This window comes from Amblyraja radiata, chromosome 14 (assembly GCF_010909765.2).
Source record: "Amblyraja radiata isolate CabotCenter1 chromosome 14, sAmbRad1.1.pri, whole genome shotgun sequence".
Lineage (NCBI taxonomy): Eukaryota > Metazoa > Chordata > Chondrichthyes > Rajiformes > Rajidae > Amblyraja > Amblyraja radiata.
The window spans coordinates 55,400,304-55,414,781 of record NC_045969.1 but is presented as its reverse complement, the minus strand read 5'-3'; the positions used below and the strand labels follow the sequence as shown (position 1 = coordinate 55,414,781).

At 49.5% G+C, this 14,478-nt stretch overlaps 1 protein-coding gene across 1 annotated transcript in view; it reads left to right on the top strand.

Moving 5' to 3' along the window:
• LOC116980256 overlaps positions 1 to 14,478 on the top strand; it is a 63,312-nt gene that overhangs the window by 27,020 nt on the left and 21,814 nt on the right. The window contains exon 5 of the mRNA XM_033032309.1: positions 9,224 to 9,551. Coding sequence (XP_032888200.1) covers positions 9,224 to 9,551 — 328 coding nt within the window. The remainder of the gene's footprint in view (positions 1 to 9,223; positions 9,552 to 14,478) is intronic.

Here is a 14,478-nt window from a genome sequence, read left to right as displayed (position 1 = left end):
CCACATCTGGAGTATTGTGTACAGTTTTGGTCTCCTAATTTGAGGAAGGACATCCTTATGATTGAAGCAGTGCAGCGTAGGTTCACGAGATTGATCCCTGGGATGGCGGGACTGTCATATGAGGAAAGATTGAAAAGACTAGGCTTGTATTCACGGGAGTTTAGTAGAATGAGGGGGATCTTATATAAACATAAAAATTATAAAAGGACTGGACAAGCTAGATGCAGGAAATATGTTCCCAATGTTGGGCAAGTCCAGAACCAGGGGCCACAGTATTAGAACAAGGGGGAGGCCATTTAATAGTGAGGTGAGAGAAAAAAACTTTTTCACCCAGAGAGTTGTGAATTTGTGGAATTCCCTGCCACAGCGGGCAGTGGAGGCCAAGTCAATGGACGGATTTAAGAGAGAGTTAGATAGAGCTCTAGGGTTTAGTGGAATCAAGGAATATGGGGTGAAGGCAGGCACGGGTTAATGATTGGGGACGATCAGCCATGATCACAATGAATGGCGGTGCTGGCTCGAAGGGCCGAATGGCCTCCTCCTGCACATATTTTTTATGTTTCTATATTTGAGGGGCCTGTTTCCGTGATCTGTGGCTTTATAACTACTGTCATAACTTCTGGCCTGTGCGGTTTGAATAATTCGGGCCCACGCTATTTTTAACCCACGAGCTGACATCTTCACCACACCTCCCACAACTGGAGCTCAGGATTCTTTCAAAACATGTTGGTGCCTGCAGTCTTGGCGGCTCTGGTGTGTGAAATGAAGTTGTTTGGTAACTCACAGGGTAAGGGAATAATATCCACAGGACAGATACGCCCGTACGCTGTTGTCGTGCCATTCTAGCGTCATTTGAGCGCCGCACCATGTGATCACCCGGGTATAAACCACGCCGAGTTTTGAAATTTTTTACTGGAAAAATATTTGCCACGGAGACCGGCGCTATTTGGCGCGCGACTGTTTTACTGCTAGACGATTTTCGCACGACAGTCACTGCCGGCCTGTCGGGTAAATGACGCGCTAATGACACCCAAGTGGGACATGCGCTTATTGACCTTCACTTAGTGCAGAGTTTGAAGTAGGGTCCCGACCCAAAACATTACCCATGCTTTTTCTCCAGAGATGCTGCCTGACCCTCTGAGTTACTCCAGTTCCTGCCTACTCATTGATATTGCTATTGTTATTGTTTGAATGCCTGGGATTGTGTGATTGCACACTGTGGAGGCAGTAGTTTTGCATCCACGCCCGATACAACACACTGTGATATCTACCTCACCTACTTTTACAGACTGTGTCATAACTCAGTCAAGCTGATATTTTTGTGCAAGGTTGTTTAGAAACCAGAACCGCCCACACTTTCACCCTTGTTTGTAAGTTGATTTTTCCATTATTATTCATGGACATCACCAATGATGGGGAGCTGGCATATTAAAGCTGAATTGGTCAATAAAGTCAGTCCCTGATGCTTCAAGATGAATATTACACTCAGCATTTCCTCATGGCCCGTACCTGACACAGAGGAGTTGTGTCTTCCACTAAATCATTGCTCCCCCTGCCTAAGCACAAAGTACTGGAGGAACTCAGTGGGTCAGGCAGCATCTGAGGAGTGAATGGACAGACGGCATTTTGTCTTGGAACCTTTCTTCAGGCTGATAATTGGGAAAAACGTAAACAGGTTGCTTTTCGAATGGCAAGTTGGGTCAAATGGATTACTCCTATTGTGCTAAGTTTTTGGAAATCTTTATATAGTAATAGTTTTAGTTTGTGAGATACAGCATGGAGACAGGCCCTTCGGCCCACTGAGTCCATGCCAACCAGCAGTCACCCATTCACACTAGTTCTATGTTATCCCACTTTCACATCCACTCCCTACATACTTGGGACAATTTACAGAGGGTTACTTAACCTACAAACCCGCATGTCTTTGGGGTGTAGGAGGAAACCGGAGCACCCAGAGGAAACGCACAGACAGTATCCGAGGTCAGGATTGAACCTGGGTCCCTGCCGCTGTGGGACAGCAGCACGACCCACTGCGCCACTCTGCTGCCCTGGATCTACCAATACCAGGACAAAATGTCCATCATATTAGCTTCATTCAAGAGTCAAGAGAGTCAAGAGGGTTTTATTGTCACTCATACTAGACCAAATGGGAACCGTTGGGTCCCTGTCATATGGGAGGCCTGGTCCCACAACACAACCCGTTCCCCAACGCAATCTGTTCCCCAACGCAATATTGCAACACTAACCAGTAGTCCCCATGGGAGGCGTGGTTCGCCAACTCAACCCATTGCCGAACGCAAGATTCCAGCAAACCCCTGCCTCGCCCAGCACTGGACTTGAAAAAAAATTGCAATTGCACTTCGCAAATTGCAATACCAATTCACCCTCCCCCTCCTGTCCTGCCAGCAGCTGGAGTAAGTGTTGTATGATGGCAACATTGTTGCAAATGTCGAGCGGAGGACTGTGATATCCCATTCAGGTGAAAGGTTGGTGGAAGCACAGAGTGGAAGCACAGAGTGTTCCTCTATTGCAACTTTGTATCGAAGCTTGTTGGAAGCTGGCAGGAAGGATTTTAACAGTAAAAATCTTGTTAATGTTGCTTTTTTTAAAGCTTTAAATATCAATAACGTGAAATATAACATCAAACCTGTAGTTGATTAGACTGACGATGGGTAAAAGCTGAGTAAGATTCTGCAAAGATTTTAGCGCTACAGTGTACCGTTTTGGCGAAAATACAATCACACAGATGGACACACACACACACAGAAACAAGACAATAATTTTAGAATATATAGATAGATGTCCCAGAAAGAACAATGATATTCTTACTTGCAGCAGCACAACAGAATATGTAAACATAGTACACTGTAAACAATATAATAAAGGTTCAGTGTCTATACATGTGCACATATACAAACATGTACATACACACATATACACACACACACATATATATATATATACATATACATATGTGTGTGTGTGTGTGTGTATGTACACATACACCTATACACACACACACACACATATATATCTTCTATCTATCTTTAAAACTGTGTGCCTGTCGCCTGCCGTCCGTCCGGCTGCCTGCCTGCCTTTCGATTCGTTCCCATCGTGTGATGTCACAATGCCCGATGCTCGCAGATGTCCAATCGCAATGCCCGATGCTCGCAGATGTCCAATCGGAATGGATCCATTTACATGTACGGCTTCCGGCTGCATTTCTTCCTTTGATTCCCTGCAACTCCGAAACCAGACGCAGAATCGCCGACATCTTTTCCATTTCGGTAGAGATTTCACTTTTCTTTCTAAGTATCCGCTCCTCATTACATTTCGTCGTGTTTAAGTACACGTTTATTATCAAATCCTTCCCCCCCCCCCCCAATATTGTAAAAATAAACTGGCTTCTCACCCATAGAAGCAGCACCAGCCCCAGCCCCTGATGAACGTTCCAACGTGTGATGTCACAATGCCCGATGCTCACAGATGTCCAATCGGAATGGATCCATTTACATATGCCTTTGCAGGAGCCCCAGCCCATGGTGAACGTTCCATTGTGTGATGTCACAATGCCCAATGCTCAAATACATTGTTGCCATAGAGGGAGTACAGAGAAGGTTCACCAGACTGATTCCTGGAATGTCAGGACTTTCATATGAAGAAAGACTGGATAGACTCGCCTTGTACTCGCTAGATTTTAGAAGATTGAGGGGGTATCTTATAGAAACGTATAACATTCTTAAGGGGTTGGACAGGCTAGATGCAGGAAGATTGTTCCGGATGTTGGGGAAGTCCAGGACAAGGGGTCACACTTTAAGGATAAGGGGGAAATCCTTTAGTACTGAAATGAGGAAAACATTTTTCACACAGAGAGTGGTGAGTCTCTGGAACTCTCTGCCACAGAAGGTAGTTGAAGTCAGTTCATTGGCTATATTTAAGAGGGAGTTAGATGTGGCCCTTGTGGCTAAAGGGATCAGGGGGTATGGAGAGAAGGCAGGTACAGGATACTGAGTTGGATGATCAGCCATGATCATATTGAATGGTGGTGCAGGCTAGAAGGGCCGAATGGCCTACTCCTGCACTTAATTTCTATGTTTCTATGTTTCCCTCTCCTCACCCCTCTCCCTCTCCCACCCATCACTCTCTCCCCCACCCCCCTTCCCTCTCTACCCCACCCCCTTCCCTCTCTCCCCCCGCCCCCTTCCCCTACCCCTCTTCCACCAGTCCCTCTACCCCTCCCTCCCCACTCTTCCACTTCTCTCCCCTTACCCCACCCCTCTCCCTCCCTCACCCCTCTCTCTTCCCCTCCCTGTCCCACCCCTTCCCCTACCCCTCTGTCCCTCTTCCACCACTCCCCCTGTCCCTCTTCCACCACTCCTGCTACTCCTCTCCCCCTCCCTCCCTCCCTCCCCTATCTTCCACTTCTCTCTCCCCCACCCCTCTCCCCCTCCAATTCCACTCTCCCCCTTCCTCCACACTCTTCCCCCTCTCCCTCCTCATTCCCTTACCGTGCACAGTCTCTGTCTTTAAGAAGGAACTACAGATGCTGGAAAATCAAAGGTAGACATAAAAAAAGCTGGATAAACTCAGCGGGTGCGGCAGCATCTATGGAGCGAATTGAATGGTCAACGTTTTTGGCCGAAACCCGGAAGAAGGGTTTCGGCCAAAAACGTTGCCCTTTTCCTTCGGTCCATAGATGCTGCTGCACCCGCTGAGTTTATCCAGCTTTTTTGTTGTTGTACCAGCCTCTGCCCTTTTCTCTTCTCTCGACTCATGCACGCCCGCTCCAACCGCTCCCCCCCCCCCTCCTTTACCTCTCTCCCCCATCCTCTTCTCCCCCCCCCCCTCCCCCTCTCCACCCTCCTCCTCCCCTTCCACACAAAATATTTTTTGTGGGGGCGGGTCCTCAGTGTGTGTGACTGTTTGTGGAGGCGGCCACGCGCTCTCCATTCAAGAAGACGCTCATCTGTTTGTGGAGGCGCGTGCTTAGTATGTGACCAAAGATCTTATAGCGGAGCTCTCCGCTACAAGATCTTTGTGTGTGACGACACACGCTCCCCCCCTTTGGTGCAGGAGGCGCGCGCAGCATCTGAACGCTCAGCGAATATTCGGATTCTTCACTAACCGTCATTCTGACTTTGCTTGTGAAGAGAAAAGTCCTGAATTGCATTTGTCTGATGCAGGAAGATTGTTCCCGATGTTGGAGAAGTCCAGGACAAGCGGGTCACAGTTTAAGGATAAAGGGGAAATCCTTTAGTACTGAGATGAGGAAAACATTTTTCACACAGAGAGTGGTGAGTCTCTGGAACTCTCTGCCACAGAAGGTAGTTGAGGTCAGTTCATTGGCTATATTTAAGAGGGAGTTAGATGTGGCCCTTGTGGCTAAAGGGATCAGGGGGTACGGAGAGAAGGCAGGTACAGGATACTGAGTTGGATGATCAGCCATGATCATATTGAATGGTGGTGCAGGCTCGAAGGGCCGAATGGCCTACTCCTGCACTTAATTTCCATGCTTCTATGTTTCCCTCTAGTCACCCCTCTCCCTCTCCCACCCATCCCTCTCTCCCCCACCCCCTTTCCCTCTCTACCATCACCCCCTTACCCCTACCCCTCTGTCCCTCTTTCACCACTCCCTCCCCACTCTTCCACTTCTATCCCCTTACCCGACGCCTCTCCCTCCCCCACCCCTCTCTCTTCCGCTCCCTTCCCCTCTCTCCCCCACCCCTCTGTCCCTCTTCCAACCACTCCCCGGTCATTCTTCTACCACTCCCGCTACCCCTCTACCCCTCCCTCCCTCCCCACTCTTCCCCTTCTCTCCCCCTTCCCCTCCACTCTCCCTCCCCACTCTTTCCCCTCTCTCCCACCCTCCCCTCTCCCCCCCTCCCTCCTCCCCATCTTCCCCATCCCCCCTCCCCCACATCTCTCTCCCCATCTCTCACCCCCTACCCGCTCTCCTTTCCCTCCCAAATCTATCCCGTTTCCTCCTCCTCCTCTCCCCTCCCTCCCTTCTTCTCACCCCCCCTCCCCCCCCAAACGCCGTTGGGGAAACAGACCCAACGGGTCTGCACTTGGTCTAGTATACACATAAAACACGCAAAAAATAATATTGCAAAACGACAACACCAATTCCCCAAGTGCATGTAGCTCAGAACTTATTTGGTGGTTGTAGTGTTTAATAGCCGGGTGGTTCCATCACCTCAAGCCCGGCTGTTGTGGTAGATTATCGTGCTCACCATTATGGGAGTCCAGTTCCCTGTACGTACCGGACCATATGGGAAGTAGTACGTTTCTAGATCAGTTGCCATGGGTTACCTTAAAACCACCAACAGTTTCAGCAGAAAGGCACGCCATGGAAATGTGGAGTAGAGTGGAGCTGCATAATGTTCTCGCTGGTTCTTCCTGAAAAACAACAGTTGTAATTGTAAATCCAAACCACTGAAGTTCTCTCCTTAGTTCAAAATTTTACCTGAAATTGTCCTGAAATTGAATGATGGAAGAGTAACTTAGGATAGAAAATGTGTCACAGGTATCACAGGTTTTTACCCATTACTGGCAGGGAGATAGGCAATGAATGGTTTGTACAGCAGTTGGTAAAGCTGCTGCCTTACAGCGCCAGAGACCCGATTGATCCAGACCTCGGCTGTTGTCTGTGTGGAGTTTGCATGTTCTCCATGTGACCGTGTGGGTTTCCTCTGGGTGCTCCAGTTCCCTCCCACATCCCAAATGCGGGTTTGAGGGACAATTGCCCCTAGTGTGTAGGGACGTAGAGAAACTCAGTGGGACAGGCAGCATGTCTGGAGAGAAGGGATGGGTGATGTTTCAGGTGAAGACATGAAGAAGGGTCTCGACCCAAAACGTCACCCATTCCTTCTCTCCAGAGATGTAGCCTGGCCCACTGAGTTACTCCAGCTTTTTGTGTCTATCTTCGGTTTAAACCAGCATCTGCAGTTCCTTCCTATACCTAGTGTGCAGGGAGTGGATGAGAAAGTGGGATAACAGAATTAATAGATCACACGCACTTCGTCTCCTCCATGACTTCCGTTTTCTAGGCCCCCACTCCCTCATCTTCACCATGGATGTCCAATCACTCTACACCTCCATCAGGAGGGTGTTAAAGCCCTCCATTTCTTCCTCGACCGCAGAATCAACCATTCCCCGTCATCCTCACCTTCCACCGTCACATACAACAGATAATCCCCCGACATTTTCGCCACCTCCAATGGGATCCCACCACTGGCCACATCTTCCCATCTCCTCCCCTTTCAGCTTTCCGCAGAGACTGCTCCCTCCGTAACTCCCTGGTCAATTCGTCCCTTCCCACCCAAACCATGCCCTCCCCGGTACTTTCCCTTGCAACCGCAGGAAATGCTACACTTGTCGCTTTACCTTCCCCCTTGACTCCATTCAAGATCCTAAGCAGTCTTTCCAGGTGAGGCAGAGGTTCACCTGCACCTCTTCCAACCTCATCTATTGCATCTGCTGCTCTAGGTGTCAGCTGCTCTATATCGGTGAGACCAAGCGTAGGCTTGGCGATCGCTTCGCCCAACACCTCCGCTCGGTTTGCATTAACCCCCCCCCCCCCCTTCCATAGATGCTGTGGTACTCTAGCATTTTTGTCTACCTTAGAATTAGTATGAACGGGTGATCAATGGTCGGCATGGACTTGGTGTGCTGAAGAGCCTGTTTCCATGCTGGATCTTTCAATGATTCAAGCAGTAACACCGGCTTCCAGCTCTTCCAGTTTATCACAACAAATAATATTAACTATAGATTTTACACATTATAAGGGGGAAAAAACACAAAGTGCTGGAGTAATTCATTGGGTCAGGCAGCATCTGTGAAGAACATGGATAGGTGAGAAGTGGAAGGCTTTAACAGCTGATGTACAGCTCTGATGTACAGTTCATTTTACCTGATGCCTTGATTATCTCCAGAAAGGTCCTGACCCGAAATGTTCTCCGGAGATACTGTCTGACCCGCTGAGTTACTCCAGTGCGTCGTTTTTGTAAACCAGCGTCTGCAGTTCCTCGTATCTCTTGTAACTTTGTCTGAGCCAATTACGTGGCCACCCTTTGCGTACTTTGTGCATTGTATGCAAAAACAAGGAGTTTCAGTGTACCTGTTTAAGAAGGAACTGCAGATGCTGGAAAATCGAAGGTAGACAAAAATGCTGGAGAAACTCAGCGGGTGCAGCAGCATCTATGGAGCGAAGGAAATAGGCAACGTTTCGGGTTGAGACCCTTCTTCAGAATGATGTGAGGGTGGGGGCGGGAAGAAGAAAGGAAGAGGTGGAGCCAGTGGGCTGAGGGAGAGCTGAGAAGGGGAGGAGAAAGTATGGACTCACTGAAATTAGAGAAGTCAATGTTCATACCTCTGGGGTGCAAACTGCCCAAGTGAAATATGAGGTGCTGCTCCTCCAATTAACGGTGGTCCTCACTCTGGCCATGGAGGAGGCCCAGGACAGAAAGGTCGGATTCGGAATGGGAGAGGGAGTTGAAGTGCTGAGCCACCGGGAGATCAGGTTGCTATATGCCAGGTACCTGTGACAATAAAGTATCATTGAACAAAAAAAAGCACAGAAAGTGCTGGAGTAACTCAGTGGGTCAGGCAGCATCTCTGGAGAACATGGATAGGTGATGTTTCGGGTCGGCACCCTTCATCAGACCGATGGGGGAGGGGGGGAGAAGGCTGGAAGAGAAGTGGGGTGGGACAAAGCCTGGCAGATACAGGTGAGGGGAGAGGGTTGTTAAACAGACGGTTGGACAAATTGCATATTGTGAAGCCAGAGGAAGGGATGGGGTAGGTGCGGGGGGATGGAGAGAGATAGGGGGTAAAGGACAGGGGAGAGATGGGGAGGAAACTTGTACACAACAATCTCTTCTCGTTCATCTAAGCAAATGAAAACGTCCTTGTGCAGGAAGGTACTGCAGTTGCCGGTTTACTGGGGTAACGCAGCGGGACAGGCAGTATCCCTGGAGAGGAGGAACGGGTGACGTTTCGGGTCGGAGCTCTTCCTCAGACATTCTTTATTGGTTTTCATAAAGACCGTTTTTATAATGACCCCGGGGCACCAGCGGCCGCTGAGAGGGAGGACCCCGGCTCACCTGGAACCGGCTCACCTGTGCTTCCTCTGCCTGTCCGCACGGAGAGTACAGGAGGGGAGAGGTAGAGATAGAGGGGGCAGGACCGGGGTGTGTCTGAGCCCAATCACCGCGGCGGGGAGGGTGGTGGATGTGCTCTGATTGACACAATCCCCGTTTTCCGGGTGGAGGGGAGCGGCGCGGCTCTGCTTACCTGTGCCCGACCCCAGGCTCACCTGGAACGCTCACCTGGCTCACCTGGACCCGGCTCACCTGTGCCCGACCCGGCTCACCTGGACCCGGCTCACCTGTGCCCGACCCCGGCTCACCTGGACCCGGCTCACCTGTGCCCGACCCCGGCTCACCTGGACCCGGCTCACCTGTCCTCCCTCCCTCGCTGTCGGGGCGAAGCTCCCGCGGCCGCTGCTCTCGGCGCAATGAGCGGCGCCGTGCTCCTCTACCTGCTGGCCGGTAAGTGGAGATCTGGACCGGGCACACCTTGCACACTCGCCCTGCTCACACCCACTCCCCCCGTTCAGCCCACACAAGGGTCTGGGCTCACACCGAGCTGCCGGGACATTGCAACCTGTAGCACCTTTACCTGGTCGCCCGGACATTAACTTTCAAATGGTGAAAGTCTCCAAAACTCCGAGAGTTGTGCACGGTGTAAGCACAGCCGAGACTGGGAGAGTTGGTAACTTGTACAGTTGGGCCTAGTTCATCTATCATTATGAATCTCATCTTTAAAATACCTGGAATCATTGAGTCATAGATTGTGGAAACTGGTCCAACTGGCCCGCACCGAGCAACATGTCCCAGTTACACCACCGCCTGCGTTTGGCCCGTATCCTCCAAACCCTGTCCTATCCATGTCCAAATGTTTCTTAAACGTCGCGACAGTGTCTGCCTCAACTGCCTCCTCCGGCAGCTCCAACATTATATCCACCGCCCTTTGTGTAAAGTAATTACCGCTCAGGTCTCCATTAAATCTCCCCCCCCCGACTCAAAAGGTGCACCTGGTTGGATCTTGTTCTGAACTTGGGTCGTGTTGGCAACTGTGCGGGAACTTGTGCGGCCACATTTGGGGCTTGGAAACATGGGTTGGGTTTCCCCGAGGAGACGGAGGGAACTGCAGATGTTGGTTTAGGGGGGGAGGGGGGGGGGGAAGACACAAAGTGCACAAAAAAGACACAGACTGGAGGAATGTTGGAGACCAGTGTGAAGAATGGTCCCGACCAAGAACATCACATATCCATGTTCTCCACAGATGCTGCCTGTCCCGCTGGGTTACTCCAGCACTTTGTGTCTTATTCAGGATCTCCATGAACTGGGATTATTTTAGATGGCGTATCTCGGTCGGCATGGACGGTTGGGCCGAAGGGCCGGTTCCCCTATTTCTTCTCTCGAGAGATGCTGCCTGTCCCGCTGGGTTACTCCAGCGTTTTGTGTGTGACTGTCTGACCGTCCGGTTTCGGGGTTGGAGTTGGCCTGCGTTTAACGGCGGGTTGTGTGGTGGTGGGGTTTAGTAATGTCAGTGTTTAACCCCCAACACCCGGCTGCCCGCTCCCTGTCACGTCTCCGGCAGCTCAGTCTGAGCCCAACCGCACCGGGCCTGCCTGCCCGCACCGCCCGCATTGTTTATCGATATTCCCATTACATGTACATTTCAAATCACTCCAGGTAGACAAAATGCTGGAGTAACTCAGCGGGACAGGCAGCATCTCTGGAGAGAAGGAATGGGTGACATTTCGGGTAGAGCCATTTCCCCTCATCCTTACATTCAGCTCTCATCCCCAACGACCACATCTCCCTTCACCCACCCCCCTCTCATCCCCTCTCCCTCCCACCCATATCCCTCCTTCCAGCTCCACTCCTCCTCCTCTCTCCTTATTTGACATTCTTTTGGTTCCTTAGTCACTTACCCCACCCACCAGCCGATCACCCCCTCATCTGTATCCACCTATCACTTGCCAGGCTTTGTCCTGCCCCCTTCCCTCCCCCCACCTTTCTTACCCCCCTTACTCCATCAGTCTGAAGAAGGGACCCGAAACTAAACGTCACTGGTCCATTCCCTCCATAGATACGACCTGACCTGCTGAGTTCCTCCAGCACGTTGTGTTTTGCTTTAGAAGAACTTTCTTTTTAAAATGTTAAAAGACTCTTCATTTCTTGTGAGTGGGTCGTTGATTAATGGTCTGTACCAAGAAAGCACATCACCGCCTCTACTTGCTCAAGAGACTGAGGAAGTTTGGCGTGTCTCCAGTGGCTCTTACAAACTTCTACAGATGCAACACAGAAAGCACAGTCGAGTTGCATCACAGCTTGGTTTGGAAACAGCTCTGCCCAAGACCGCAAGAAATTGCAGAGAGTTTTAGATGTAGCCCAGTCCATCACACAGACCCAACTCCCCACCACTGACTATCTAATCCTCATGCTGTCTCGCAAAAGCTGCCAACATCATCAAAGACTTCTCCTGCCAGAGTCATTCCTTCGTCTCCTCGCTCCTGTCCGGCAGAAGGTACAGAAGCTTGAAAGCGTGCACCACCAGACTCAGAAACAGCTTCTTCCCCTCTGTTATCAGGCTTCTGAACTGTCCTTCCATGAGCTAGAATACTGTCTGATTCACCTCTACCCCATTGCGGACATTGGACTTTGTCTCTGGAACTGGTTTGCTGCCATGCTGATAACTATATTCTGCATTCTGTATCTTCCCCATAGCTCTATCAATTGTACTGGAGTTTGGCTTGACTGTATTTATGTGTAGTATTATCATAGCAAGCAGCATTTTTTTTCATGCTACCTCAGTACAGTTGACAATAATAAACCTAAACCTAACTCAGGCCAAAGCTGACTTGGAACAAGCTGCCAGAGGAGGTAGTTCAGGCTGGGACTATCCCATCTTTCAACAGTAGCATTGCTGTGGGTAATTGCCACTTCCTTCTCCTTGTCGCAGAGCTGTTTCATGCAGAGGTGAGGTGTGCCGTGCCAGAAACTGGGCGTGCCTGAAACCTGTGCCACAATTGTGCAATAAACAGGCCGTTGGAAGATACAAACAATCCTTCTTCCCAACCTGTGATCAAAACACAACTTTGTTCATCATCATTTTGTCTACATTATTAATGTGAAATGAAACTTGCAAATCGAATGTGTTAATCACAAAATGACACAGGGCAGCAAAGAGTTATTTCCAGCATTGTTCTGACACAGGTATACGCTGGGGTACACAAGAGTAACTGTGTGGCCCCATTCTCTCGCTCTTTGTCCCTTGCCCGGCACGTTATGCATCCACAGATGCATATCCAATCCTGTTTGAAATCGCCAATTCCATTTTCGACATCAGGGATCATAAAAGCTCTTTGACTAAAAACAATTTCCCCCCCTAACTCCATCTCAATCAGCAACAGTCCTCTCCTCCTCCATCAAACCACACCACAAAACTTTCTTTACCTGAGAGAAGCATATGAAATGATGAGAGGCAGAGATAGAGTAGACAGACATCAACTTTTTCTCAAGGATGAGTTGCACCCTGGCCATTCCTTCTTCCCCACTCTCCCATCGGGCAAAATGTATAGATGTGTGAAAATGCACACCTCCAGATTCAGGGACAGTTGAACCATCCTACCACAACCATAGAGCAGTCCTGAACTGCTATCTACCTCATTGGTGATCCTCAGACTATCACATTGATTGTGCTTTACTGACTTTATCTTGCACTAAACGTTTTTTTTTAAATCTATGAGAGGTGTATAAAATCATGAGAGGAATAGATTGGGTAGATGCACAAAGTCTCTTGCCCAGAGTAGGTGAATTGAGGACCAGAGGACATAGGTTTAAGGTGAAGGGGAAAACATTTAATAGGAATCAGAGGGGTAACTTGTTTACACAAAGGGTGGGTGGGTGGAACAAGCTGCCAGAGGAGGTAGTTCAGGCTGGGACTATCCCATCTTTTAAGAAACAGTTAGACTGGTACATGGATAGGACAGGTTTGGAGGGATATGGGCCAAACGCAGGCAGGTGGGACTAGTTTAGCTGGGACATGTTGGCCGGTGTGGATACGTTGGGCCGTGCTGTATCTCTATATGACTCTATGACTCCCTTATCATTTATCCGTACATTGGGAACGGCTCGATAGTAATTGTGTATTTCTGCTGACTGGATAGCACACAACAAAAATGTTTCATTGTCCCTCGGTACACGTGACAATAAATTAAACTAACTAGGGTGGAAAACTCAAATATAAGGGGAAATAGCTTTAAGATGAGAGGGACAACATTTGAAAGATGTGCAGGGCATGTTTTTTTACACAGAGGGTAGTGGAGGCCTGGAACGCACTGATGGGGGTGGTGGTGGAGGCAGATATGATGATGGTGTTTAAGAGACTTTTGGATAGGTGCATGGACATGCATAGATCACATGCAGGCAGATTAGTCTTGGTCTTGTCATCCGGTTTGGCAAACATTGTGGGCCGAATGGCCTATTCTGCTGCTGTACAGTTCTATGTTCTCCTCCAATGAGATAGATCAATTGGTTCTGCCCTTGTTCACTCTATCGTACGGCCTGTCCAGATTTTCTCCCTTTCCCAATCTCCAAAGATCTGTTTTTTGAAACGGTCCACATGGTTCTTTTTTGAGTGTTATTCACGATTCCCTTTAGCAGACTGTAGGTGAGTGACTTCCTCAATCATTAACCACTACTTTATTTTTGTTTTTGCTGACCAGAAATATGCATTATTTATCCAGTGAAATAGTTGCTGCTTTTGAATGTACTTCCAATCTCCCGACTAATGTTCTCTGAAGGAGTTTGTTTTCCTATCATTTGATCGTAGGGAGAAATGCTGAAAACTAAGGATCTTTGAGGCAGCTTCTGGTTCTGGTACCTTTGGCCTAAATCAGTCATTTTGTGAATGGAAACTTTTAAATCAATGCATTAAGCTGTCTGTGTTGTTTGGCCCTCCGTTGTCACCCAGAATATCGGTGTGCTGAGCTAATCATTTGGGGAAAACGTACATTTTGGTGACTTATGTCAAATAATGAACAGGGTATGGGAAGGTGATTGAGAACCTCGTAAACTGGTGCCGAGACAACAACCTTTCTCTCAATGTCAGCAACACGAAGGAGAGGATGCGACTATTCTCCGAGTCGCGTCCTCGCCCTACCACCTGGATTGGAGCGGCCTTTCCTGCCGGGGACACGGACCAGAGCTTCAGCAGCGGCAGCGCAGCGCCCGATACATAGCGGAGCGGGCGATTGCTCACCTGGATCACCGTCGAAGCTCCGGAGTGTTGGGCCTGCTGCTTCTACATCGGAGCTGCGGTTTGGAGAGTTCCCAGCGTGGGCGGCGCTGACTTCAACACCGCGGAGTCCTAAGGGCCTTTGCCGAGGGCCGCCTGCGTTGAATC